This window comes from Sorex fumeus, unplaced genomic scaffold, assembly GCF_029834395.1.
Source record: "Sorex fumeus unplaced genomic scaffold, SorFum_2.1 ptg000010l, whole genome shotgun sequence".
In the NCBI taxonomy this organism is placed as follows: Eukaryota; Metazoa; Chordata; class Mammalia; order Eulipotyphla; family Soricidae; genus Sorex; species Sorex fumeus.
In genome coordinates this window covers 30756975-30782591 of record NW_026606067.1, presented here as the reverse complement: position 1 = coordinate 30782591, position 25617 = coordinate 30756975, and the positions used below count along the sequence as shown (strand labels likewise).

General features: G+C 45.5%; 1 protein-coding gene across 1 annotated transcript; it reads left to right on the top strand.

Moving 5' to 3' along the window:
* Nucleotides 1-17967: 17967 nt before the first annotated feature.
* Nucleotides 17968-18243, top strand: LOC130019967 (uncharacterized). Its single transcript, XM_056110565.1, has one exon. The coding sequence runs from the start codon at nucleotides 17968-17970 to the stop codon at nucleotides 18241-18243; it is 276 nt and encodes a 91-aa protein (XP_055966540.1).
* The last annotated feature ends 7374 nt before the right edge of the window (nucleotides 18244-25617 follow it).

Sequence of the window (25617 nt, the reverse complement as noted above, 5' to 3'; positions counted from 1 at the left end):
GAATACTCTCGGTAGCTTGCCGGGCTCTCCGAGAGGGGCGGAGGAATCGAACTCGGGTCGGCCATGTTGGCCACTTGTAAGGCGAACGCCCTACCGCTGTGCTATCGCTCCAGCCGGGCGTTCGCCTTACAAGCGGCCAACATGGCCGACCCAAGTGCATGAATACTGAGCACTAATGTGACCAATGAATTGCAAGATGAACTTGGCCCCATGGCACCTGCTTTTCTAGAAGTTTCTGCCAAACACACCCTTTAGCGGTTTCAGGAGCCCCATCTGATATCTCTGATATCTGTGCTACTAAATGGGGTCTCGGTGGGGGAGTGTTCTCAAGCAGCACCAAAGATTTCTCAGCAAAATGGGGAATGTGGCTCAGTGTTAGAGCCCATACTTCCTAGAATGAAGGCCTAGGTTGGATCCCCAGAAGCAGACAAACACACAGGCAGAGCCAGGACAAGGACGGAAAAAGCTACAATCCCTGCTTTACTCGCAGGAGCCCTGAACTTAGTCATGGTCCCCTGAACACTATAGAGCGACCTTAAGCATCACAGAGAGAGGAGCCCAGGAGTACCACAGGGCACGACCAAGAACGATGACAGAAAAAAAAAAGACTTTTCATGAACTTCACTAGGAACCCTCTGTGTTCAAGGATCACTCTCCCGCACAGAACTACTAAGTAAATGATGATTGGAGGGATGACCAGGGTGGGAGATGTGTGCAGAAAGTAGACTAAGGACCAAACATGATGTCCTCTAGTAACTGCATTGCAAATCATAATGCCCAAAATGAGAGAGAGAGAGAGAGAGAGAGAGAGAGAGAGAGAGAGAGAGAGAGAGAAGGATTTTACCTGCCACAGAGGCAGGGAGTGGGATGGGGTGGGGGTGGAGGGTGGGACACTGGGAACAATGATGGTGGAAAATGTGCAATGACGGAGGGACGGGTGCTTGGAAATAGTACGACTTAAATGCAGTCATGCAAGTTTGTAACTGTATCTCACCGTGATCCGATATAACTTATGTAAATAAAACAAAACGAAAATCAGAACAAATTTTCTCAAAATTCCCAACAATAGATCTCAAATCCATCAAGAATTACATTATATTCACAAAAAATATCAAAAAAAGATCAATGTTGGGAAAATTAAATCTTCCAATAAAAAATCAACGCTAGACAAAACAGAACAATCTAAATTTGCTTTTTAATTAATAAATAGCTTACATTATATCAGTCACTAGCATCACTTGATCATTTGACTTCCCATGAACCGTCGATTTGCTCGAGCGGGCGCCTGTAACGTCTCCATCTCTCCCTGTCCCGTGCTAGTGTAGCCCAATGGCGTCTGTTCGTTCTAGGAACACGAAGAGCCTCAAACCGAAGAGCCTCATGCCTCAGACTTCTTCATCAAGATCATGAACGATCAGTTTGAGGCACCAGCAGAGTGATGATTATTATTTTAATTCGTTTCACTAGGAAAAAAGTCAAAATATACTCAGACCGGTGTAATGAACCTCTGTGTGGCCCAAATTCAGCATCCGTGGCGCAGTCCTGCCACTTGGTGAAAACAATGTTTAAGAATTGAATAATCAAGAGATTTCACATGCATTTGGATGAGCCAAGCCCTCTTGTGGGGTTCATAGGTTGCAAAACATCCCATCAGTTCTAGGTTCATTCACTTCAGTTCCTTCCAAACTAGCGAACAAGCAGGGCAAAGTTGACCTAGAATCAGGGCTTCACCTGCCTCCCCACTTTCTCCTCAACATGTGTGAGGAGAGGAACCACCTCCAGTACCAGCTCCGCTCCTGTACTGAACTAGGGCCCAGAGGGAAGGGTCAGGGCCTAGAAGAATAGATCTCTCTCTCTCTCTCTCTCTCTCTCTCTCTCTCTCTCTCTCCGAGAACACGCCTTGCCCACTCTACCACAGGCGTTCAGAGGTCCCATGTTGGGAAAGAGGAGGGCCGGGGAACCTGGGGTGGGGCTGGGGAGCTTCCCTCAGGTCCAGCTAGAGTGGGTGCGGCCTCCATGGGATGTCACTGTTCCCTGGATGTGGGGGTGGAGGCCAGGGCTCCCGGGGGATATTGGATGTCTCTTAGGGTCCATTGGAGCTGGAGAGCTGCTGAGTGGCTACAACAGTTCTGAAGCCTACCCACAGGCACACAATGTACAGTCACCGATTTCCTGCCTCTTGCTGTATCCCAGGGTGGATACGGTCCTCTATTCTGGGATGTGCTTTGCTTAAGGTTCCCACCCAACGGTGCTCAGGTGCTTCTCCAGGCAGGGTGCTCAGGGGTTGCTTCTGGGATGCTCAGGGTACCAGGTGGTCTGGGGATCAAATCCAGGCCTTCAGTAGGCAAAGCTTGTCCTCGCGTCCTTGGAGCTGTGCTGGCCCCGTGTTTGTGAGAGGGCCCACCTAAGCCCACCCAGCTGGAATGACTACCAAGTTCTGCCGATGAGGGACCCACAGTGGAGAGAAGGAAATCGCTGAATGAATAGACCCAGCCAAGGCAGCCAATCCCGAGCCACAAAGTCCCTGATTGCCCCGAGGCCCAGCCAACAGGGAATAGGTCGGTGGACAGTTCAGGTTCGGGGTCTAAAAGGGGCGCAGAGAGGTAGGGTCTGGTTCTCTCTCTGGGGAGAAGACCCTGGTCACTTGATCGATCAGCATCCGGACTCTCTGCTTGGCAGGAAAGCAAGCTCTGTGCAACTTTCACATTTGTGTTGCACTCGTTCCTTCGATCACAGACCCTAGCACTTTGACCATCCACGGGGTTCTTCTCTTGAAAACCATCATGCAACGAGAACAACCCTTGCTGCCCACAGAGGGGCTGATATTTCAGATTCAGAAGCCTGAAAGGCTCCTATCAGTCAGTGTTCTGTCTCATGGTTTCACTCTTCAGCAGAGGTACGAATGAAAATGTTAGACACCCATATGGAGAGGGCAGAAATGCAGTTCAGGGCTTAAGGTTAGGCATCTCTGATATGAATTCTGGGATTGAGAATGTGGTGGCCTGAACTCTGGCAAGGCGGGAAGGGTCAGGGCATGGAGTCGGGCACTTTCTCTCTGAGGACGCTCCTTTCCCACTCTTTGTCTTGCCATTCAGAGCCATGTTGGGGAAGGGGGAGTGCTGGGGGCTCCTGGCGTGGGGATGGGGAGCTTCCCCCAGGCCCAAGTGCTGCCTGAGCAGCAGTGGTTGCAGCCTCCATTGTGATGTCCCTGTTCTCTGTACAGGGCTGTAGGACATGGAAACAGGGGCCCCAGGGGGCTTTGGAATTCTCACTGGCCAATGGGGTTGCAGAACCTGGGCCACACCCACGGGCCCCCTCTATAAATGCGTGGCCTCGGCCTCTTGGGGCACCCTCTCTCAGTACTGCCGTCCTTGAGGACAAATCCTCATGGAGAAGCACAGGAAGGAGAGATGAGGCCCCGACCCCACACCCCCGGTGGTGTTCCATGCCAATGAAGAGATGAAAGAACAGATCGCTAGAGCCAGGGAAATGGTAAGAAAAAAGTGCTGGGACCTGGTTTCCTGGGTCTAGCCCAAGGCCCTAGGATGACCCATCAGTGGTCAGTGTGTGGCCGCTGGCTGATGAACCCCCCAGCCCTTTCCAGACCCACCCAAGTCTTGAGCCGGTCTCACCCAGCAGCTGCTGCCCTCCGGGAACTCCTGTGGACTCCGGCCCAGGAACCTCTGGGGCTTCCCTCCTGGGGACAAGCACCATCCTCCTGGGTAGCCCACTGGGTTCCTCCCATGGAGACCAGTGCAAGAGAACTTGTGTCAGTGGGAGGGGAACAAGCAGGCTGAAGCAGCTGTTGCTTTGCTTTTCTGCAGCTCAACAAGTTCGAGAAAGACAACGATCTAATCCCAGGACAAAGGAAGCAGAGGAAAAACAACAACCGCGGAGACAGTGGCCAGAACACCGCCACTTCCCGACACTTCCAACTGCTGACTGGGGTGAGTTCTGCCCTGCAGGACATCCCAAGCACATAGCTGCTCAAGGGGTGCTGTTGGGACATTTAGGAATGTGGAAGGAGGAGGGCACCCACACAAACTCTGCTCCTGCTTCCCCACCTGCTCGGGCTCTGCTTGGCCTGACATGGGGCGCACCGCCTCAGTCCTGGCCTCCAGTGTTTCACTTCAGTGGGCAAGTTTGGCCTTTGAGATTGAGTTAGGACGAGGCGCGGGGCTGGGGCGCCCTAAGGAGCTTCCCTCAGCATGCTGGGCGGCCTCAGGAAACAAGGGTCCTTATTGCTTTTATCTGCCACAAGCCATGATCATTTAGCTGTAGCCCCCTTTGTGGAAGCGAGCCGCTTCATCAGAAGTCTAGTTCTAGGTCTTACAATGGAGAAGGTTAGGTGGGTGGATGGGGCCCTATTGGGTTCCACCCCATTCTCATAGGCTTGATTCAAGGGATTCATGTCCCCCCCCCCCTCCCCCCCAGAAATAAAGGCCTTGCAATGGGACAGTGTAATCCTACAGGCAGGGGCATGTGTGGTACTGGCCTGGGGCCCTCTTTGGAATGGCCCCTTTGTTCTCACGTGCAACATTCCAAGCCTCACCATGGAGCAGGGGCACCCCTGCAGTCAAAGACATGTGGTGCTGCTCATGTGCCTCTTTGCAATGGCCCTTTATCTCTCTTGCACCATGCCAAGGGGACCTGCCACCCCTGGACACCTGGTCTCACTTTGACTCCCTTTTCCCTGGACTTGGTTGGCTCTGCCCTCTTTGCTCCCTTTAGATGAAGGGACCGGGGTGAAGGGTGACCTTTCGGGCTGCCAATGGAAAATACTGTCCAATGGGAGAAATGGCAGGGCAGGTGCCATGCCCTCTGCCAGATCTGCACGAGCCGCTGGCTGCATTCCCACTGTGGGGGTGTCTCTCTTGTTCCCCCCTGTCGACCCGTCCTTGCTGTTTTCTCTTCTGCTTGATTGACTGCGTTGTTTTGAAATTTTGTTTCCCTCTTCCCCCTCCATCAGCAAGCAGGGACCAGGAACGATGGCCCAGAGCCCTACTTGGATAACGGGCATAGGGGTGGGCAGGAGGCATTCAGGGAAGGGCCTGGGGGGGCTCTGCCTGACCAACCCACTTGGGTCTTCCAGAGTGGAGAAGCCAGAAAAGAACAGGTTGTAGAAGAAGTAGAACTTCTCGAACAAACCTTTGCGGAATTAAGCGTCCAGGTAGGCCCTACTCCAGCGGGGGTGCGGCTCCTGCCTGAAAGGGGGAGGTGTTGCTTGGGGCCAGCACAAGGGAGAACCATGGCAGTTCCCACTAGGGAAAGGGAGAAGGGTGATGCAAAGGTCTCTATGTCATATTAAGGCCGGGCCTGGACATCACAGTCAAGGCTGTTGTAAGTAACACGATGGAGTCAAAAAGATGGGGGGAGGGGTGGGGCACGCGGGGCGGGGGGTGGGGGGGCACAAAGCAGGGTTTGAGCCCTGGGTTGAAGTGTAAACTTCACCACACACCACCAAGATTCAGGAGCTTCAAGCCAGGGAGGAAGGTTCCTGGGAGATGGGAGGCAGGCACGGAGGCAAGGGCCTGAGTGGTGGTCGTGGTGGTGTGTGTGGGTGGGAGTGTCATTACTTAGGTCCTGAGAGTAAGACCATGAGGACCTATGCGGGGAACAGACCGTGCCATATATTGTTTTCTTGGCCAAGGGAGTCTGAGTGTGACAGTCACCTGTGCTTAACAGTCAGGCTGCCCCTGCTGCCCATCCTTACTTCCAGCTTTATACCCACAGGTGCGAAAGAAGAACCGGGAGATCCGGAGTCAGCTGCTTCTGGAAGACTGCTATGTTCGATTGATGCAGCAGTGCGCAGACAAGCTCCATCAAAAACTGGTCACGTTGCAACTGTTAGCCGTCGAAAAGGAGCGCCAGCTCGGGAAACAGTTGAAAGAACAGCGAAAGAAATATAACTGCGTAGTCGAAAGACTTCAAGTGAGAGCGGGGCCCTGTATCCTTGAGCAGGAAGACCTGAAGCAGACTTCCTTGCTCGCTCACTCACTCACTCACTCACTCACTCACTCACTCACTCACTCACTCCCTCCCTTCTTCCCTTTCCTTTAGAAACTTTTAAAAAAGAGCAAGGAAGACAATCTCCACCTCCGAGCTCAGCTCAAAGTGTTGACCACCCTCGCAAAGAGTAAGTGACAGGGACTCCAGGAGGGAGAATCTAGCTTGGGGTGAGGTGTGGGTGGGGGCGTGTGAAGGGAAGGCTGTACAGGGAGGCAGAAGCCAGCCAGATCTGCCCCAGGGGGCCCCCGTGGCTTGGGTTGTCTGTGACCCTGGGGATCTTTCCACAGGAAATGAAGCTGAGCAGGAGCAAGAGAATGAGCAAGAGGTGGAAGCAAAGGAGGAGGAGGAGGAGGCTGAGGAGAAAAAGGAGGAAGAGGAGGAGGAGGAGGGTCAGGAGGATGAGGCAAAGGAGGATGAGGAGGAGAAAAAAGAGGAGGGAATGAAGGAGGAGGTGGTGAAGGAGGAAGAGGAGGAGGAGGAGGAGGTGAAAGAGGGGGAGGAGAGGGAGGAAGAGGAGGAGGAGGAGGTGGAGGAGGAGGAGGAGGAGGAGGGGGTGAAAGAGGCGGAGGAGATGGAGGAGGAGGAGGAGGAGGAGGAGGAGGAGGATGTAGGGGCGGAAGATGTGGAGGACGAGGAGGTGAAGGAGGAAGAGGAGAAGAGGGAGGAGGCAGATAAAGGGGAGGAGGAGGTGAAGCACGAGGAAGAGGTGGAGGAGGAGGAGGTAAAGGAGGAGGGGGTGAAGGAGGAAGAGGAGGTGGAGGAGGTGAAGGAGGTAGAGGTGGAGGAGGAGGAGGTGCTGAAGGAGGAAGAGGAGGTGAAGGAGGTGAAAGATGAGAAGGAGGAGGTAAAAGAGGAGGTGAAGGAGGAGGTAAAGGAGGCGGAGGTGATGGAGAAGTTAAAGGAGGAGGAGGTGAAGGTGGAAGAGAAGGTGAAGAAGGAGGAGGTGAAGGAGAAGGAGGAGGAGATGAAGGAGGAGAATTTCAACGAGTGTGTGCCAGTGATGGTCATGTCAGACGACGACGCTGACCTTCTGAATCAGCCGTTCCCCGTGTGGACCACACCCTCGGTGAGCCATGAGCATGACTGCTGCCTTCAGCGTCCCCTGGGACCAACCATCCTTAACTCTTGGTTTCCCTCCTTCCGATTTCTCTCAACCTGCAACTTTCCCATGGGACATTCTGGGCCACCTCCACGCAACACCTCCTTGAAAGCCCATGTATGCTGGGAGGGGCCAGGAAGGGACTGCCTTTCCCAAGGACACCCAACCAACTCACCCCATTCGATCTTCCTCCAGCTGCAAGGCTCGGCGATCCCCCAACAAGAGCCTGAACAACAGATGGAGCATGTCTTGAGGAGGAGGAAGGAGAGCGGGAAGTCATCCCAGTCCTCTTTGGAGGAGAAGGCCACAGTCCAAGAGACCACGGGCCACATAGTGATCGAAATGGGCTTCCCAGTCGCATCCAAAAACTCAGACTGGGGACCCAGGTCCTTGCTCTCATTGCTCCCCTTGACCGACTGGTTCCGTGCACTCACCAACTTAAAACTGGCATAGGCTAATTCTACTCTATTTTCCACCTCCCCACCACCCTCCTCGCCACCCAGAAGGAGGAGGGGCTGAAGGAGGAAGAGGAGGTGGAGGAGGTGAAGGAGGTAGAGGTGGAGGAGGAGGAGGTGCTGAAGGAGGAAGAGGAGGTGAAGGAGGTGAAAGATGAGAAGGAGGAGGTAAAAGAGGAGGTGATCTTTTATCAATCGATATATGATTAGAATAGTAATAAAGTATTTTTAAAAGTACCAAAAATATTCTAATCTCTGGGAGGAATGAACACATGAAAACCTGCATGCTGTCCTAAAGGGTCACTTGATGACACACTTGAGGTTTGGATGTGGACAGAATTCTGAACATTTTGGTTTTCTTTTTGGGTCACACCCGGCGATGCTCGAGGGTTCCTCCTGGATGTGCACTGAGGATTTACTCCTGGCGGTGCTCAGGGGACCCTACGGGACGCTGGCAATCTAGCTGGGGTTGGCTGCGTGGAGGGCAAACGCCCTCCAGGCTGCACTAGTGCTCCAGCCCCAGAATCCTCAACATTTTTAGGGCTGCGTATAAATGATCGTTCTAATGATTAGTAAAGTATAATATGAAACCTTACTTTAAAAGAGTTTTGTTCGATATAGTCATTTTCAAATGAAAATATGTGCTCTGCGAAGAGAGCTGAAATGGCTGGAGGAGATGCCTAGGATACAGGGGCCCACACACAATCCTTGCCTTTCACGGTCACTCAAGCACTGGGGGGAATAATTCGGAGTCCTACCACACTACCAGACTTTCTAGCACTACAACATCCACCTTTCCAAACGGTACCGGAGAAGTATCCGAGAGGTTAAGACACTTTTCGTGCATGTGTCCAATCCTGTTTGATCCTCAGCATCACATGGTCCCCTGAGCACTAGCTATAGTGACGCCAAGTGCAGTGCTGTGAATGGCTCTCAAGTTCCACCAGGCATGCCCCCAAAATAGGCGACGGGTTTGAATCCATTGTACTAAAGGCTGCCTATCAAGTCCCATGACACGCATGAAAAAGATGCTCAACACGAATCAGGAGTTCCAAGCAAATTGATCTCAAAGAGAGGTTTTAAACCCACCCGATGACGTTCATCAAAAAGACAGAATCTGGTGAGGATGTGGAGGATCGGAAAGAGTTATAGATATGGACAACATTTTACAGTTCTTAAAGAAATATAGCAATTGATAGTATTAGTTGCCCAGAAGGTGATTGGGTTCGATTTCCAGGACAGCCTAGTCCCAAGAACAGCTCTCAAGCCCCCTGAGCACCTCCACAGTGGTGCTGAGGGTCCCGCAGCATTCAGTCATTCAATCTTTCCATCCCAGCTGCTGAGAATTACTAGCAGTTGCCCTGGGGCCGTCTTAGCAGGCTTTGGAGGAACCCTGACCCAAAAGGACAATGTCTGGTATTCTGAAAGTCAGCATAAAAGACAGACTCTTTCATTTGAACAAATATGAACGGCAGAGCCATTAGGACCAGTTGGAGATTGGTTTGAACTTCTATCTGTCACTCATTTTTGGGTATGAATAAATCGGTGCTAGGTTTCTCTAAAAACGAAGACAAGGTTTTCTCTTCCACAACGTTGCTCCAACAAAGAGCAACGGAGTTCAATAGAAATGTAAATATAATAACTATACTAATTATTATACTAATAATATCAATATTAAAATTTTACAATATTAATATATTAAATTAAACAATATGTTATAATCAATATAATATGATACACGATCATATTACGTATCATATATGTTAAAATACATAGATATGAATTAAATATAAATGTAGTAATTAATGAAAAATAATGAATGAATAAATAATAACATATCAAAACAATGAATAAAGAAATAAAGAGAAATAGAAAAATAATAAATCACAATTAATAAATGTAAATAAATGAAAAAATATAAATAAAATAAAAATATAAAATATGAAATAAAAAATAAAAATAATAAGAATAACAATTATCATCCACCCCCTTCTTGGTTTGATTTGTAGCTGTCCACTGGAATCCACACAAATGTCCTTCACGTGGCAAGAGGATAAACAGGTGATTTGGGGGCCTGGGCGTGGCTCGGCCACAGGAGCGCCTGCTCTGGCCGCAGCATCCCAGGCTGTGGGTCTGACCCCCAGCAGTGCCCCCACATTCCTAGCCGGGCCTGGCACGGCTGCTATCTGGGGACCTCTAAAGGAAAACCAGCTCTCCCTTCAATGAGCACCATGGCCAGAGCAGGAGCACCACATGGAGTGTCTGTGGGACCCCCCGAGTCAGTGCAGCGACAGCAGAAGAGAGGGGCGTGTCACGCGGTCAGGGAACTGCAACCCAATGCACGGTACTCGGCCAGGACGAGGAAGCCCCGATCCGCGCACTGAATCCACTGGACCTCAGGGGGCTCGGCTGGCTGTGTGCTTCCGTCTGGGGGGTGGGGGTGGGGTGGGGGGGCCTCTGCTCCCACGCACCCGGTGCCAGACACACCGCACAGTCCAAACTGATCCTGGCCAGCTGGCATATGAGACAGCTCAGCACACGCTGGCCTCCTTGGCCCTCAAGGAGCCAATGCCCCGACTTGGTCCCTTAGGAAACCCTGCACCTTCCACTCCACGCCAGCGCCCTCTCCAAGTGCTCAAAGATACAACAGTTTCTAAAAGGTTCCTGCCTTTTCCGGAGGAACCAGAATTCAGGCTCACACACGTTCAGCTCGAGTTGCTCTTCTCTTGTTTTGGAAACCAATGTTTGCTGTGAGCATGGAGAAACACATCTCAGGGTGGAGCTAGCAAAGCACACAGGAGAGCAGGAAAGGAGAGTCAAGTATGGACACATGGAACCACATGGACCAACCTTAGAAACCTTGTTGGCTCAGAGACACCAGAACACCCCCGCCACCCGCGCTGATCTACTTTGTTGCATCTGAGTGAAGAAGAATCTAAGATAGGGCCCGAGCCAGAGCACAGCTCACAGGGCATTTGTCTTGCACAGCCCTGACTGGAACCCGGTGTGGTCCCTGCCCCCCGAGCACAGCTCGGAATGATTTCTGAGTGCAGCTTCATGAGAGATCCCTGAGCACCACCCAGAGCCATCCCTGAGCACCACCAGATTGCAGAGCCAGGAGCCATCCTTAGCAACACAGGGTGTGGCTCAAAAATACAAAAAGAAAAGAATCACAATCACGACCATCCTGTTGTTTGCCGATTGCCTCCAGCAGGCCCCAGTAACGTCTCCTTCATCCTAGCCCTGAGATTTTTTTTTTTTAAATGTGCCACATTCAAGGCTCCTTCAGAGTTAGGAGAATGAGACCCATCATTGTTATTGGTATTTGGCATATTAAGGACACCACGGGGAATTTGCCAGTCTCTGCTGGTACCTTCATCCGTGTGAGAGTGTGGAGAGTGGTCTCAGCATGGTGGTGGCTGATTCTGGAGGTCTTTGGCTGCCGGGTCCGTCGTCGGGGTGGGGAGGGGACACTCAACCTGCTCCTCTCCAAGGGGTCCCAGTGAGGACAGCCAGGTGCGGGGGCAGGAGACTGTGCTGTTCTCTTCCAGGAGCTGGGTTTTTTTTTACAAAATACAAAAACAAAATAAGCAACAATGGTAAAACCCCGGGAATTAGTAACCTCTCCATTGTGAGACTTCTTGTTACTGTTTTTGGCATATTGAATACTTTCAGTAGCTTGCCAGGTTCTCCGAGAGGGGTGGAGGTATGGAACCCAGACCCAGCTCGGCCTGGCTGGCTGCGAACAAGGCAAATGCCCTACAGCTGTGCTATCACTCCAACCCATATAGTGAGACACTCATATAAACTACAAATTCTAGGAAGTGAGAAAGATGGAGGACTAATGGCAACATAGCCAGTAAAAATCATTCCCCACTTATCCTCACTCAGACTCTCTGATGTTAAGAAAGTGTGCTAGACACTTAGCTGCAGCTCGCCCAAAGGATCTTTACTACCGCAACTATCATGGTAGGAAAAAAAGACATCTTCTGACTGGAGCTGTCACATATTGCTGTCTGCCATACCAACAGTGTACATTGACTTGCTGGAACCAGGCCATTTGTGAACTGGCAGGATGCTTGGGAAACACCTTGGTTAAGGTTCCTGGTATTCAAGAAGACAAATAAGATAGGTGTCAGAACTGGTGTTGTATAAATCAAGTCAGTGCATCTGCTTTCTCCAAAGGTCAGCTGTGGCTTCTTTTTTTTTTTCTTTTTGTATTTTTATTTATTTATTTTATTTAATTTTTTTAGTGAAACACCATGAAGTACAGTTGTAGACTTACAAATTTTTGTGCTGGGGTTTGTGGCTTTTGTATTGAAGAGTTCCAGATATGTTTGTGTCTCGGCCTCAGCTCTCCATTCCCAACTTCCTGCTAGATGGAGCTTGCTCACAGCGTGGAAGCAACACCTCCTTTGAAATAACACCATGGAAAAAAGTGATTTTTTTTCCCTAAAGCTTGCCTTGTCATTTTATATTTAGCATATTTCTGAGAAGGTCTCTGGATACGTGTCTTCATCTCTCTGCTTTCTGAGGTTTTGTTTGAACATGTCTCCCTGAGGTGCAGTCTTCCTGCTGATTGTCAATGACATGGTTAGAGGCTTCAGGTGGACATGAACGAAAAAATAATTAGTTGATTTTTAAAGGCTAGACATTCTGATTCTGGAACAGTTCCCTAAGATGGTTAACCATTTAGCACTCTCCACCACACTAAACGAAGGTTAATTTCTTGAATTTTTTTCCTCATGGACAGTTAGTGTGGAGGCCCCATAGAGCTCTTTCCACTATAGTATCTGAGCACTTTTCTAAAGAATCCCATTATAGAATTTTGCTACAATATATTTCCTGATTTACCACATTACTTTGATTTTTTTGTTTGTTGGTTTCTTCTTTTTTTTCTTTTCTTTCACAATAGAAATATGTGTATATAGAATTCATACATGTATTACATTACAATTGACATGAAAAATACACAATACACACATAATTAAAAAATTATTAAGTGACTGATGCTTTGGAATTTATTATGACAGGGAGAGAACTGGACGGCTAATTGTTGACTCTTCTGTCCTTGAAACTAGAAATGAAGTGAGCGTTGCTTTCAGATGGTTTGAACAAGTTATAGGGATGTATGGTGGGTTTTTTGGGGGGAGCAGCACTATTAATGCTTCAGACCATATCATGTGGGATAAAAGAAATTGTCACTTTTGATTGTACCATATTTCCTTTCTAATACCTGCACAGCAACTAAATAGCTCTTCTATTTACAGATAGGGAAGTTGAGACAAGAGAGAATTAATCGGCTGAAGCCACTGCTAGGCAGTCTGCAAACTGCTTTCTAAAAGGTCGGTGACACTTTAGCACTAGAACTTGGTGTCTCTCCTGGTTTGATAATTGGCTACGTTTTCTTTATACTTTGAATTTTGTTATTCTTCTGCCCTTTTGCCTCATCACACATTTATTTGTTTGTTTTTTTGTGCAAACCCAATGATACCCAGGGGTTACTCCTGAATCTGCACTCCGGAATTACTCCTGGAGTGCTCAGAGGATCATATGAGGTGCCAGGGATCAAACCCAGGTCAACCATGTGCAAGGCAAATGTCCTAGCCGCTGCTCCAGCCCCTCAACACACATTTTAACTATATTATTTGTGCTGATAGATCACTGCAATCAAATAAATACACGTGTCTGATCCCTATATCTGCATTGCCAATGTCTTGTTTCTGAACTTCTTTGGGTGCTCCAAATACAATTTTATATACAAAATATATCAAGCTAAAATCATGCTGCAATAAATGGAGTCTTTAACACACACACACACACAGGGTTTTTTTTTCCCCTGAAAGCTAGACAATAGGTTTTTCTTTTTTCTTTTCTTTTTTAAAAACATTTTTATTAGTGAAAGACCATGAGGTACAGTTGCAGACTTACAAATTTTTGTGCTTGGGTTTCAATTATACAATGATCAAATACCCATCCCTCCTCCGGTGCCTGTTTCCCACCACCACGGATCCCAGTATCCCTCCCCCCCTCCCCACCATCCTACCCTGCCTCTGTGGCAGGGCATTCTCCTCTGTTCTCTCTCTCCTTTTGGGTGTTGTGGTTTGCAAAAGAGGCATTGAGTGGCAATCATGTTTGGTCTGTAGTCTACTTTCAGCATGCTTCTCCCATCCTGGGAGAATCCTCCCAACACCCTTTATTTGGTGCTCCCTTCTCTATCTGAGCTGCCTTGACAATAGGTTTTTCAAGGTCAATATGCCAATTAAAACCATGAAAACCAAGAATTTAATTTAAACACATATGAAAGGGTTTTCAGATGCAATAAACTCAGCAGCATAAGCTGCTCCTGAATATATTTGCTTCTTTTTTATTTTAATAAATAATGCATACTTTCAAAACATGAATCTGCTGAAGTAGGAGTGTAAAGGATAAAAATGAAAGGATATTGGTGGTTGTAAAACACTGAATTTCCTCTCTGAACTTCACACTATTTTTTATAGAAGAAAATGTTACATATATGTTCTTAGGTTTTCTGCCTCTAGCTTTTGAAAAACGTATTCTACAGCTTCTTTGGTATTTTTCCTGCTTGAGATATTCAAGTTAAATAATACTTTCTTAAAATACATTTTCTGTTTTTCTCTATCTCTGCCTCTGTCTCTCACGTTTCTTGGTTAACATATGCTTAAGTTTTGACTAGTAAATTTGGTGAAAAATTCTTAATGATTTTGGATATTAGGAACGGTTCATTAATGATTTTATTTTTGTAAGAAACAAGACTTTCAATCTTTCTATGTCTATCCCTCTCCTTCTGGGGAACGTAAAGTAACAAAATAGGAGACTAACACCCAAGAGAGGTTGAGATTAGTACCAGGGATTTTGCTCTATGGCTTGGAGGCCATCCACACATGTTAGGGGAAAAGGGACCTCAGATAGAGAAGGGAGCACCAAATAAAGGGTGTTGGGAGGATCCTCCCAGGATGGGAGAAGCACGCTGAAAGTAGACTATAAACCAAACATGATTGCCACTCAATGCCTCTTTTGCAAACCACAACGCCCAAAAGGAGAGAGAGAACAAAAGGGAATGCCCTGCCACAGAGCTAGGGTGGGATGGGGGGGATGGGGGGTGGGAGGGATACTGGGACCCGCGGTGGTGGAAAATGGGCACTGGTGGAGGGATGGGTATTTGATCATTGTATGATTGAAACCCAAGCACAAAAATTTGTAAATCTACAACTGTACCTCATGGTGTTTCACTAACAAAAATTAAAAAAAAAAAAGTAATTGATGGAGAATGGGCACTGGTGGAGGGATGGGTACTGGATCATTGTATAACTGAAACCCAAGCACAACAATTTGTAAGTCTACAACTGTACCTCATGGTGTTTCACTAATAAAATTTTTAAAAAATTAAAAAAAAAAAAGAAACAAGCCTTTCAGAAGCATGGAGGTGGAGTCAGCAGTAGATCCTGGAAGACAGCAGCTGGCTGGAGACGCTGCTCACCTCGTGCTGAGTGGGTCTCACTGGGGCTCCTCAGGTGAAAGGGGTGTCCCTCCCCCCACTCCAGATGAACCCCTGTGCCTACAAACTTCCAGAAGAAAAATCCCGTAGGCGGGAACAGGACACAGGGCGGCAGAAACAGTTTGTCCCTTCCCGTCTCCCCGCCCCTTTGGGTCCAGCAGGCCTGAGGCCTTTCTCCAGAGACTCTCAAATGAGTCTCCAAGTGGATCAGCTCCCTACAGAGATGTCTCTGGTCCCCAGACATTTACAATTTTAGAATTCCAGGAGGGCACGGCCGCAAGAGCGGCTGCGAGACCTCTCGTGATATTCAAAATAAGCAATAGAAAAGAAATTATCTGGCAGGCAGCTCTGAACAGTGCTGGGAAAATTCAAAATAATGGTGCTGGGATTGGTGTTGAAATATTGAATGTCATCAATTAACGTGAACAATCTTATGAAAATAAAATTTAAAAATAAAAAAATAAAGAATGGAGGCAATCAATTTCTACTCATTTTTTAAAGCATCTCTAGCAAATTCCCATTTCTCCTTAGTCATAGAAATTCATAGTTAAAAGCTACAACGGTGAGCGGTTTTATTTTCACTCTGGGATTGCTCCTGCAAAACACAGATATTGATTCTTTTGTTAGATGTGTAGCAATACTATTTAAAAAACATGCTTTTTCTTTTTCTTTAAAGCCGAGCATTTTAAATACATGCTGCTAAATCTGATAGATCACTGTCAAAACTTAATTTTCCTACATCGTTTATTACTTTTTGTGTGTATGACAATAATGAGATATAAATTTGAAGAAGTGAATATCTAAAATATATCTTTTGTGTGAGGCCTCATAATTTTTTTCCTAAGATTGAAAGTGAAGCCATTTTCATGATACTCTATTAGAGTTAAACGGCATGAAATATTTTCTAAAATACTTTTAGTTAATTAAATATAAGTATGACATTTTTATAATGTTGATATAATGTTGATATAAGTAATATAATAAGTAATAAAGTAGTATTTTAAACATAAAAATCAAGTAATTGATTATAATATTGATAATAACATATATAGACTATATCTAAAAATTTATAGGCATTTAATTTAATTAGTTCACACTAATAAGGGTGCAAAAGCTGGAAAATTTATGGATTTAATATTTGACATTCTACACCAAAATTTAATAGTAAGAACAAAATTTACCTTTTCCCTAAACTTCAAATATTACTATTTGTGCTTCAACAAACAAAACCAGTGAATATGAGCAGAATATTTTTAATTTGTGAGTTTTCTGAATTTGGGGCATTTCATATTATATTTGTTAATTATTTGAGCATTCATCAGTTTTTATTTTGCATATAAAGCATACCTGCTGAAAAGGAGAGGATTTTCTTAGAGCATTGTGTTAATGACTAGTGCACCCTTACATGTACATTTTCTATTCTATTTCTAGACTTGGATATTGACACGATCTGTTAATTATCATCTTTCCATTTCATAGTTATTAATTATCATCCCCAAAGAAAAGGAATGGAGATTTAAATGGTTTTTCTTACACCTTTTCTACAACCCACATTTTGTAAATGTTCTGTATTTAAAATGCAAATGTGATAACATATTATTTAAAAAATGAAATAACCTCCTTAAACAGTATATTAAAAAAAAACAGTATATTTAAAAAAATTGTAAGTCTACAACTGTACCTCATGGTGTCTCACTAATAAAAATTTTTAAAAAATTATTATTGCTCTTTGTCTTCCAAATGAACCAATTAACCCCAAGAGCTTTACTCATTCCACAAAAATCAGTCTCACCTACACCTATCTGAAGCAAAGGGAAGTTTGACTGCAGAAATATATCCAACCAAGGAGCAGGAGGATGGTATAGCAGGTAAGGCATTGGTTTTGCAGCCCCCCTGCATTCAATTCCCAGTACTGCATATGGTCCCCAAGTCTTCCAGGAGTGATCTCTGTGTTCAGAGTCAAATGTAAGCCTTGAGCACTCGAGGTGTGGATCCAAAACAAAATAAAGAAATATAACCAACCATCACTGGGCCCCTTGTAGGGAGGCAGGTTGAGTTTCCCTCCCCAACCCAAGCAGAACACCAGCAGCTGAAAACCTCCAGAACCTAGCCACAGCCATGCTCAAGGCCACTTTCCACATGCTTGAACGAACCTCATGCATGTAGGAACTGGCAAAGGAACCCAGGTATGCGGGACCAATGGCTGAGATCTCCAAGCCTGCTCGGATCACAACTGGGCCTCCTCCACCCAGATCCCCCATTTGCCAATAGCTTGGCAGTCACACCCACAAACTGCCCCAGCACCATGTAATCTCATCAACGGCCAAGATCCAGAGACTATAAAACAAAGCTCCCTGAAGAGAGAGAAGCAGGATTTCCTTAGTCCCTCTTGGAGAGCCCGGCAAGCTACCCAGAGTATCCCGTCTGCATGGCAGAGCCTGGCAAGCTACCTGTGGCATACTTGATATACCCCAAACAGTAACAAATGACGGTTCTCATTCCCCTGACCCTAAAAGAGCCTCCAGTATGCCATCAGGCTACAATAGCACGTGACAGGGATGAAAGGAGACGTTACTGGTGCCCGCTTGAACAAATCGATGAACAATGGGATGACAGTGATACAACAATAACCAACCAAATCTGCGGGTGCTATTGTTTCTATTGCTGCCATAGTGCACACAATGATTTAAAACTAGTTATGTCAATCAGCCCCCCGGAGAGCCTGGCAAGCTACCGCGGGTATCCAGCCCGCATGGCAGAGCCTGGCAAGCCACCCGTGACATACTAAATATGCCAACAATAGTAGATAAAATGGGTTTCATCTCCCTAACCCTGAAGGAGTCTCTGGCTGAGTTGGGAAGAACGAGAGGGCTCATAGTAAGCAGATGGTACGCAAGTCAATGGGCAGGAAGGTGCCCTGCAAACAGCTGGCCACCAAGAACGCGTCAACCATGGACAGCATGAAGAAGCTACACTGCTACTGGCCCGACACCGACCTATGCTTCCAGAACTCGGCCATCACAGCGCTGCAGGAGGCGTGCAAGGCCTACCTGGTGAGGCTCTTCGAGGACACCAACCTCTGCACATTCCCCGCCAAGAGCATCACCATCATGCCCAAGGACATCCAGCTGGTGTGCCGCATCTGCAGAGAGAGGGTGTAAAGTTTATGATGCTTGAATCTCAGGACTGGGACAAATGGAGATGCTACTGGCACCCACTTGAGTAAGTTGGCACTTAACGGGATGACAGTGACAGTGACAGTGATGTCAATCAGACCCAGGCCATCCCAGAATTTTATTACTCTTCTTTTTTCAAGATTAAAGTCTTTCAGTAATACTTTATAGTGGAAGCTGATGGTGGCCTTGTATTTTTTGTAAGTCTGAAGTGCTCATCCTCCAACTGTTGTAAATATCTGCTGGTAATAGCTTAAAGCTGTAAACTTTTTATGGAGAAATAAGAACATCTTGTCTGGGATGTTCTTACATTGTCCCATAACACATCAATGAATGATATCAGAAAATAGAAAGCCAGCTTTCTTATCTGAAAATAGATTGACTCCAAAGCTAACACATGCCACATTTATAGTGTATAGTAGAGATCTAATAGCTGTGTTGATTAATGAACAAACAAGGAGATATTTAAGTGTACATAGGAATGTGTTAAAATTTACTGTCTTAAAAGTCACGGTCATGGTCCTCCCGTTGTTCATCGATTTGCTCCAGCGAGCCCAGTAATGTCTCCTTTGTGAGACTTCTTGTTAACTGTGTTTGGCATATTGAATACGTCATGTGTAGCTTGCCAGACTATGTCTTAAAAGTATTTATTAATATTTATGAATTATAAAGTATTATGAGGAAGATCTTCTCATGGAAAGCTTAGGAATTGTTTCAGGTAGAGGGAATGGCATTACATGTATTATGAGTTAGAAAGAACCAACGAATATTTGAGAATTTAAAAGGAAGTTAGTGCTGTTAAGGATGGAGACAAGGACCAAAGAGATAGTACAGCAGGTAGGGCATTGCCTAGCATGGGGCCAACCTAGGTTTGTTCACTGGCACCCCAGCTGGTCCCCTGAACACTGCCAGGAGTAATCCCTGAGCACCACTGGGTGTGGTTGCCCCAATCAAATCAAAACAATAAAATAATGTAGATGATGAGGTTTGAGGTGAAGCTTATGAGCAAAGCTGTGCTCAAACTATACAACACTGCAACATTAAGGGTTGAATTATAAAAGTCAGAAGGTAGCATTCACAATTATAAAAGTCATAAGGTAACATTCACAATATTATTCACAATAGGTAAGGCATGGAGACACTAAATTCCATAAACAAGCAGATGGATGTAGGAAATGTAGTATATTCAAACGACATATTTTATAACATTTATAAATATTATAATTTTTGTAACATAATAGTCTTTATATATTATCACTTTTTAACATTTACATATTGTTTATCAATTTGCTCGAGTGGGTACCAGTAATGTCTCCATTGTGAGATTTGTTGTTACTGTTTTTTTGGCATATTGAATACGTCACGGGTAGCTTGCCAGGTTTTCCTGTGTGGGTGAGATACTCTCAGTAGCTTGACGGGCTCTCCGAGAGGGGCAGAGAAATTGAACCCAGGTCAGCCACATGCAAGCCAAACACCCTACCCGCTGTGCTATCACTACAGCCCAATATTTATATATATGATTCAGAAATAAAAAGAAAAAATTCCTTCTTGGATGAAATTTGAGGGTATTATACTAAGTTCACTAAGTCACACAGAGATGATATAATCTGCACAATATCATTTATATGTGTGTGACCTAAAACCCCAGCACTCAAAGCAATGGAGACCAGATGGCTGGCTTCCAGTAAAAGTAGGGGAACTGGGTGAAGACAATAAAAGGGCATAATCTCTCAGCTATAAGATGAATAAATCTTGGGAATGCAGTACACAGTGTGGTGACTTCAACTAAGGACATACATTTTTTTCTGGTTTGGGGCCACACCCAGCGATGCTCAGGGTTCATACCGAGCTCTGCACTTAGACAACTCCTGGAGGGGATCTATGGAGCCATATGGCATTCTGGGGATCAAACAAGAGTTGGCCACAGGCAAAGCATGTGCCCTACCCACTTTACTTTGCCTGCAGCCCCTGCAGTTAACAACATTCTATCGTATATTTACAAGTTTCTCAAACGATACATTTTTAAAATTCTCAACATAAGATACTATTACAATGTAAAGTGGTGAATGTGCTAGCAAAATATATAATCATAAAATTTATACATATTAATTTTATGATATGATACATGTTACTTATATTTTAATAGCTGGAAGGAAAATTGGACATGGGGCTACTTGAAACTAGAAGTCACTCTAACTTCTTTGTAAAATTTAAACTGTAGTCTGAAGCTGAAGTCGTAGTACAGGAGTTAGGGCATTTGCCTTGCCAGTGGCCTACCCAGATTTGATCCCTAGCACCCTATATGGTCTCCCAAGCTCTCCAGGGGTGATCCCTGAGTGCAAGCCAGGAGTAAGCCCTGAGTAACCCTGGGTGTGACCCCTAACCAAACCAAAACAAACAAAAAGAAAACAACAATAACAACAAAAAACTAGTCAGAAGAAATTCTAATAATGAACCTACGGGCCGGAGAGATTTTGCTGTGTGTAGGGCACTTGCTTTCATGCGCCAACTCATTTTCTATGCCTGCAGCCCCATGTAGTCTTCTGAGCACCATAGGAGCAGTGATTCCTGAGGGAAGAGCCAGGAGTAAGCCAGGTATGGTACAAAAGAAAAAGAAAGAAAGAAAGAAAGAAAGAAAGAAAGAAAGAAAGAAAGAAAGGAAGGAAGGAAGGAAGGAAGGAAGAAAGAAAGAAAGAAAAAGAGAAAAGGAAGGAAGAAAGAAAGGAAGAATAATAGAAACAGAAAAGTTGCACTGGAATACAGGATGAATGAAGACTTGTTTGGGTTTGAAAAATTTTTAGGTGTTGAGGATGAGGAAGAAGTTAGATTTTGAGCCTGATTTGGTTGCAGAAGAATGAGAGGTAAGTTGATATATCTGGGGCAGAGAAAGTTTGTGGGGCCTGTGGAGTGGTTAAGTAATTTGAGAAATATAACTTCACTTGGAAATTGAGGAAAGAGAATAAAGGAAAGAGGAAAGTTTTGGGATCCCCGGTGGTAGAACAGAAGTGGGAGTTCCAGGGAAAAGGACTATAAAGAAAAGAAAGAAGATTTCAACACATTCTTTCTGGACTGTCTGTAATTTATTTTTAAAATGCGTAATTAATAGTCTGATAATTTAGTTTTCAGCTTTTAAATTTAACTAGGAAGGAGAAGTAATTATTGTAGGTGCTTGCAGCTTGCAACATGATTTGAAATTAAGTAGTATATTTATGAGACATAGGTGCTTTGAGAAATGCAAAAACAGCATGTTACACAAAATAAATATTTCTATAAATAGGCACAAGGAAGAGACAATTCTGAAGCTACTGTTTTTGGAAATTAAGGCACCAACAATCTAAATCTCTTGGCAAGAACACAGGTGACTTAGGCCAAGTGAGGGTTGTAAAGAACAGATGGCTGCCATCAGGTGACAAGTGTTTAACATAAACTAAAGCAGGCATTTCTCAGTAGGTTTCAAAGATCTTAATGACCTAAAATTTGTTTTTTAATTTTCTCTGCTTTGACACAAAAAAACTTACTTCCCAGCCTTCTCAAGCAATTTACTGCTGTGACAGATAAATCTTTGAAGATAAGATAATGATCAGAGCTATATTAACAAGGTGGAAAACAATTGCAAGGCAAACATTACCTAACATTGCCTATCTCTACTGGAGCGATAGCACAGCGGGTAGGGCGTTCGCCTTACAAGCGGCCAACATGGCCGACCCGAGTTCGATTCCTCCGCCCCTCTCGGAGAGCCCGGCAAGCTACCGAGAGTATTCGATATGCCAGACACAGTAACAACAAAGTCTCCAATGGAGACGTTACTGGGCCCGCTCGAGCAAATCGACGATCAACGGGAGGGCCTCTGTCCACTGGGTCCTTTGTCTCACCATTTTTTTCACAACATCATTAAGCCAAAAGAGCTAGCTGATGCTCAATACATTAAATTGTTAGATTAAATAATTTAAAAGGTAATCATGTCCTAACAACTTGGGAAAATACTTAAAAAATAACAAAAATGAAAAAAAAAACATATTATTCCCGAATAACCAGTTACTTCCCAATGGGGTATTTGTATTTGTAAACATTGTACAAATTTTCTAACCTTGCAATCAAATTAAATATCACCACCCTTGTTTCTGTTCTATATTTCCTTTTGGTAGTACTTACTTTTTTTACTGTAGCAACTGAAACACTCTGCTTCAAAAAGATACGATGTTACCCAGAGGAATATTGTATGTCTGAAAGTTACCCCACACTTGTAATTCATGTGTTATGTAGAATACACTGTTTCACTGTTTCCATTAAAAATATGAAATATCCACAACTCCCCTATGAATTTCAAAATGCATTACCTTGAGATGACTTGGAACAAAGTTGAGGAACTGCAGCCTTAGGGAATTTTGAGGTAATTAGAAATCAGAATGGGATGAGAGAACAGATGAACATTTAGGATGAGATCATGTCTTTGGATAAACAAGTGGTTTCCTCACTGTGTGAAATAAAGTTCACATTGAGTTCAAAGAGGCTTCAGAATTTACTGCCAGTTGTGTATGACTTGATTTTCAAATTTTCAAAGCATTAATTTAAATTTTCATACTAAAGCAATAACCTCCGATCTCAAGGTCCAATCAGAATCCTTGTAAAGTAAGGTCAGACCATTACTACTTTGATGGGCTAAATCCAAGAGTCATGAAGGTTTGACAAGGTGTTATCTATTTCCTCTTGGATTGCACCGAGCTGTTACTCTGGCAAGAACACAGTGTCAGAAATGTTATACGTGAGAGGGAATAGGAAATGACTCTACATCTACTCATTATCAAGCCTAGAGAGATTTTATTAGATAAATGAAATATTAGACTTCTATATCACTTTAATTGTGCTTCAAATTGTATCTCAAAATTAAATTCTTGTTTTCTGTCTCTGCTTATTTTTTTCTATTTTTTTAATGCTGTGATGGTGTATTTGTCATGTTATCTTTTATTTATTTATTTATTTATTTTGCTTTTTGAGTCACACCCGGCGATGAACAGGGGTTATTCCTGTGATGCTCGGGGCACCATATGGGATGCTGGGAATCGAACCCGGGTCGGCCCCATGCAATGCAAATGCCCTACCCTCTGTGCTATAGCTCCAGCATCATTTATCACTTTTCTAATGTAAAAAAAGATTGCTTCTAGCTCGTAGGAAAATACAACAAAACTAATTTTCCTTTGTTCCTTTACCCCAGAATCAGCCTGATCCTAGATGTTTTATCTGTGAAAGGAAGAAGTAAAAAATTACTTTCCCACCCCCTCATGTCTGCCTATACACTTTTGTTACTTAAATTTAAAACTAAGACACATGTACACACACACACAAATAATACAAGATATTGGGAATTGTGACTTTTTTAACAGAATAGTTGTCTTCAATAATAGGATTTGAGGCTAATTCTACTTTTATTATTCTTCAATAATAAACTTGTTTTAATGTTAACTATATTTTTAAAAGTAATTCTATTATGTATGTCACTGTCCTCCCGTTGTTCATCGATTTGCTCGAGCGGGTCCAGTAACGTCTCCATTCTGAAACTTGCTGTTACTGTGTTTGGCATATTGAATACTCTCGGTAGCTTGCTGGGCTCACCCAGAGGGGCAGAGGAATCGAACCCGGCTCGGCCGGGCTGGCTGCGTGCAAGGCAAATACCCTACCGCTGTGCTATTGCTCCAGCCCATTATGTATGTAGCTCATAATAATTTCTTAACATTTTGAAATACATTTCAATGCAAATAAATATATTTACTTTTTAATGTCACCACATCATGATCATGACCATCCTGTTGTTCGTCTATTGCCTCGAGCAGGCTCCAGTAACGTCTCCTTCTTCCTAGCCCTGAGATTTTTTTTAAAAAGTGCCATATTCAAGGCTCTTTCAGGGTTAGGAGAATGAGACCCATAATTGTTACTGGTATTTGGCATATTGGGTATACCACGGGGAGTTTGCCAGACTCTGCCATGTGGGCAGGTTACATTCGGTAGCCTGCCAGTTTGTCCAAAGTAGGAATGAGATGATAAGATGTTGTGCGGCCAGGGAGCTGAGTGTGATAATCTCTGAATCCTGGCCGTTGTTGGGGTTACATGACAGTTGGTGGGTGTAACTGTCTAGCTACTGGCAGGTCCAGTCCCAAACTGTGCAGGCTTGGAGATCTCAGCCCCGGGTCCCACATACCTGGGTTCCTCTGCCAGTTCTTTCATGCGTGAGGCTCATCCAAGTGTGTGGAGAGTGGTCCCAGAAAGGCCTTGGCCGGGGCCCAGAGGTGTTCAGCTGTTGGGCCCTGGTGCAGACAGTCAGGCACAGGGTAGGAGACTCTGCCTTGTTCTCTCCCGGGAGCTGAGTGTGATAATCTCTGGATCCTGGCTGTTGTTGGGGTTACACGGCAGTTGGTGGGTGTAACTGTCTAGCTACTGGCAGGTCCAGTCCCAAACCGTGCAGGCTTGGAGATCTCAGCCCCGGGTCCCACATACCTGGGTTCCTCTGCCAGTTCTTTTATGCGTGAGGCTCATCCAAGTGTGTGGAGAGTGGTCCCATCATGGCCTTGGCTGGGCCCAGAGATCTTCAGCTGTTGGGCCCTGGTGCAGACAGTCAGGCATAGGGTAGGAGACTCTGCCTTGTTCTCTCCCGGGAGCTGAGTGTGATAATCTCTGGATCCTGGCTGTTGTTGGGGTTACACGGCAGTTGGTGGGTGTAACTGTCTAGCTACTGGCAGGTCCAGTCCCAAACTGTGCAGGCTTGGAGATCTCAGCCCCGGGTCCCACATACCTGGGTTCCTCTGCCAGTTCTTTCATGCGTGAGGCTCATCCAAGTGTGTGGAGAGTGGTCCCAGAAAGGCCTTGGCCGGGGCCCAGAGGTGTTCAGCTGTTGGGCCCTGGTGCAGACAGTCAGGCACAGGGTAGGAGACTCTGCCTTGTTCTCTCCCGGGAGCTGAGTGTGATAATCTCTGGATCCTGGCTGTTGTTGGGGTTACACGGCAGTTGGTGGGTGTAACTGTCTAGCTACTGGCAGGTCCAGTCCCAAACCGTGCAGGCTTGGAGATCTCAGCCCCGGGTCCCACATACCTGGGTTCCTCTGCCAGTTCTTTTATGCGTGAGGCTCATCCAAGTGTGTGGAGAGTGGTCCCATCATGGCCTTGGCTGGGCCCAGAGATCTTCAGCTGTTGGGCCCTGGTGCAGACAGTCAGGCATAGGGTAGGAGACTCTGCCTTGTTCTCTCCCGGGAGCTGAGTGTGATAATCTCTGGATCCTGGCTGTTGTTGGGGTTACACGGCAGTTGGTGGGTGTAACTGTCTAGCTACTGGCAGGTCCAGTCCCAAACTGTGCAGGCTTGGAGATCTCAGCCCC

What these genes read in the sequence shown, in the direction of transcription:
- LOC130019967 (XM_056110565.1), top strand. Translation starts at nt 17,968, where the DNA reads ATGGTACGCAAGTCAATGGGCAGGAAGGTGCCCTGCAAACAGCTGGCC.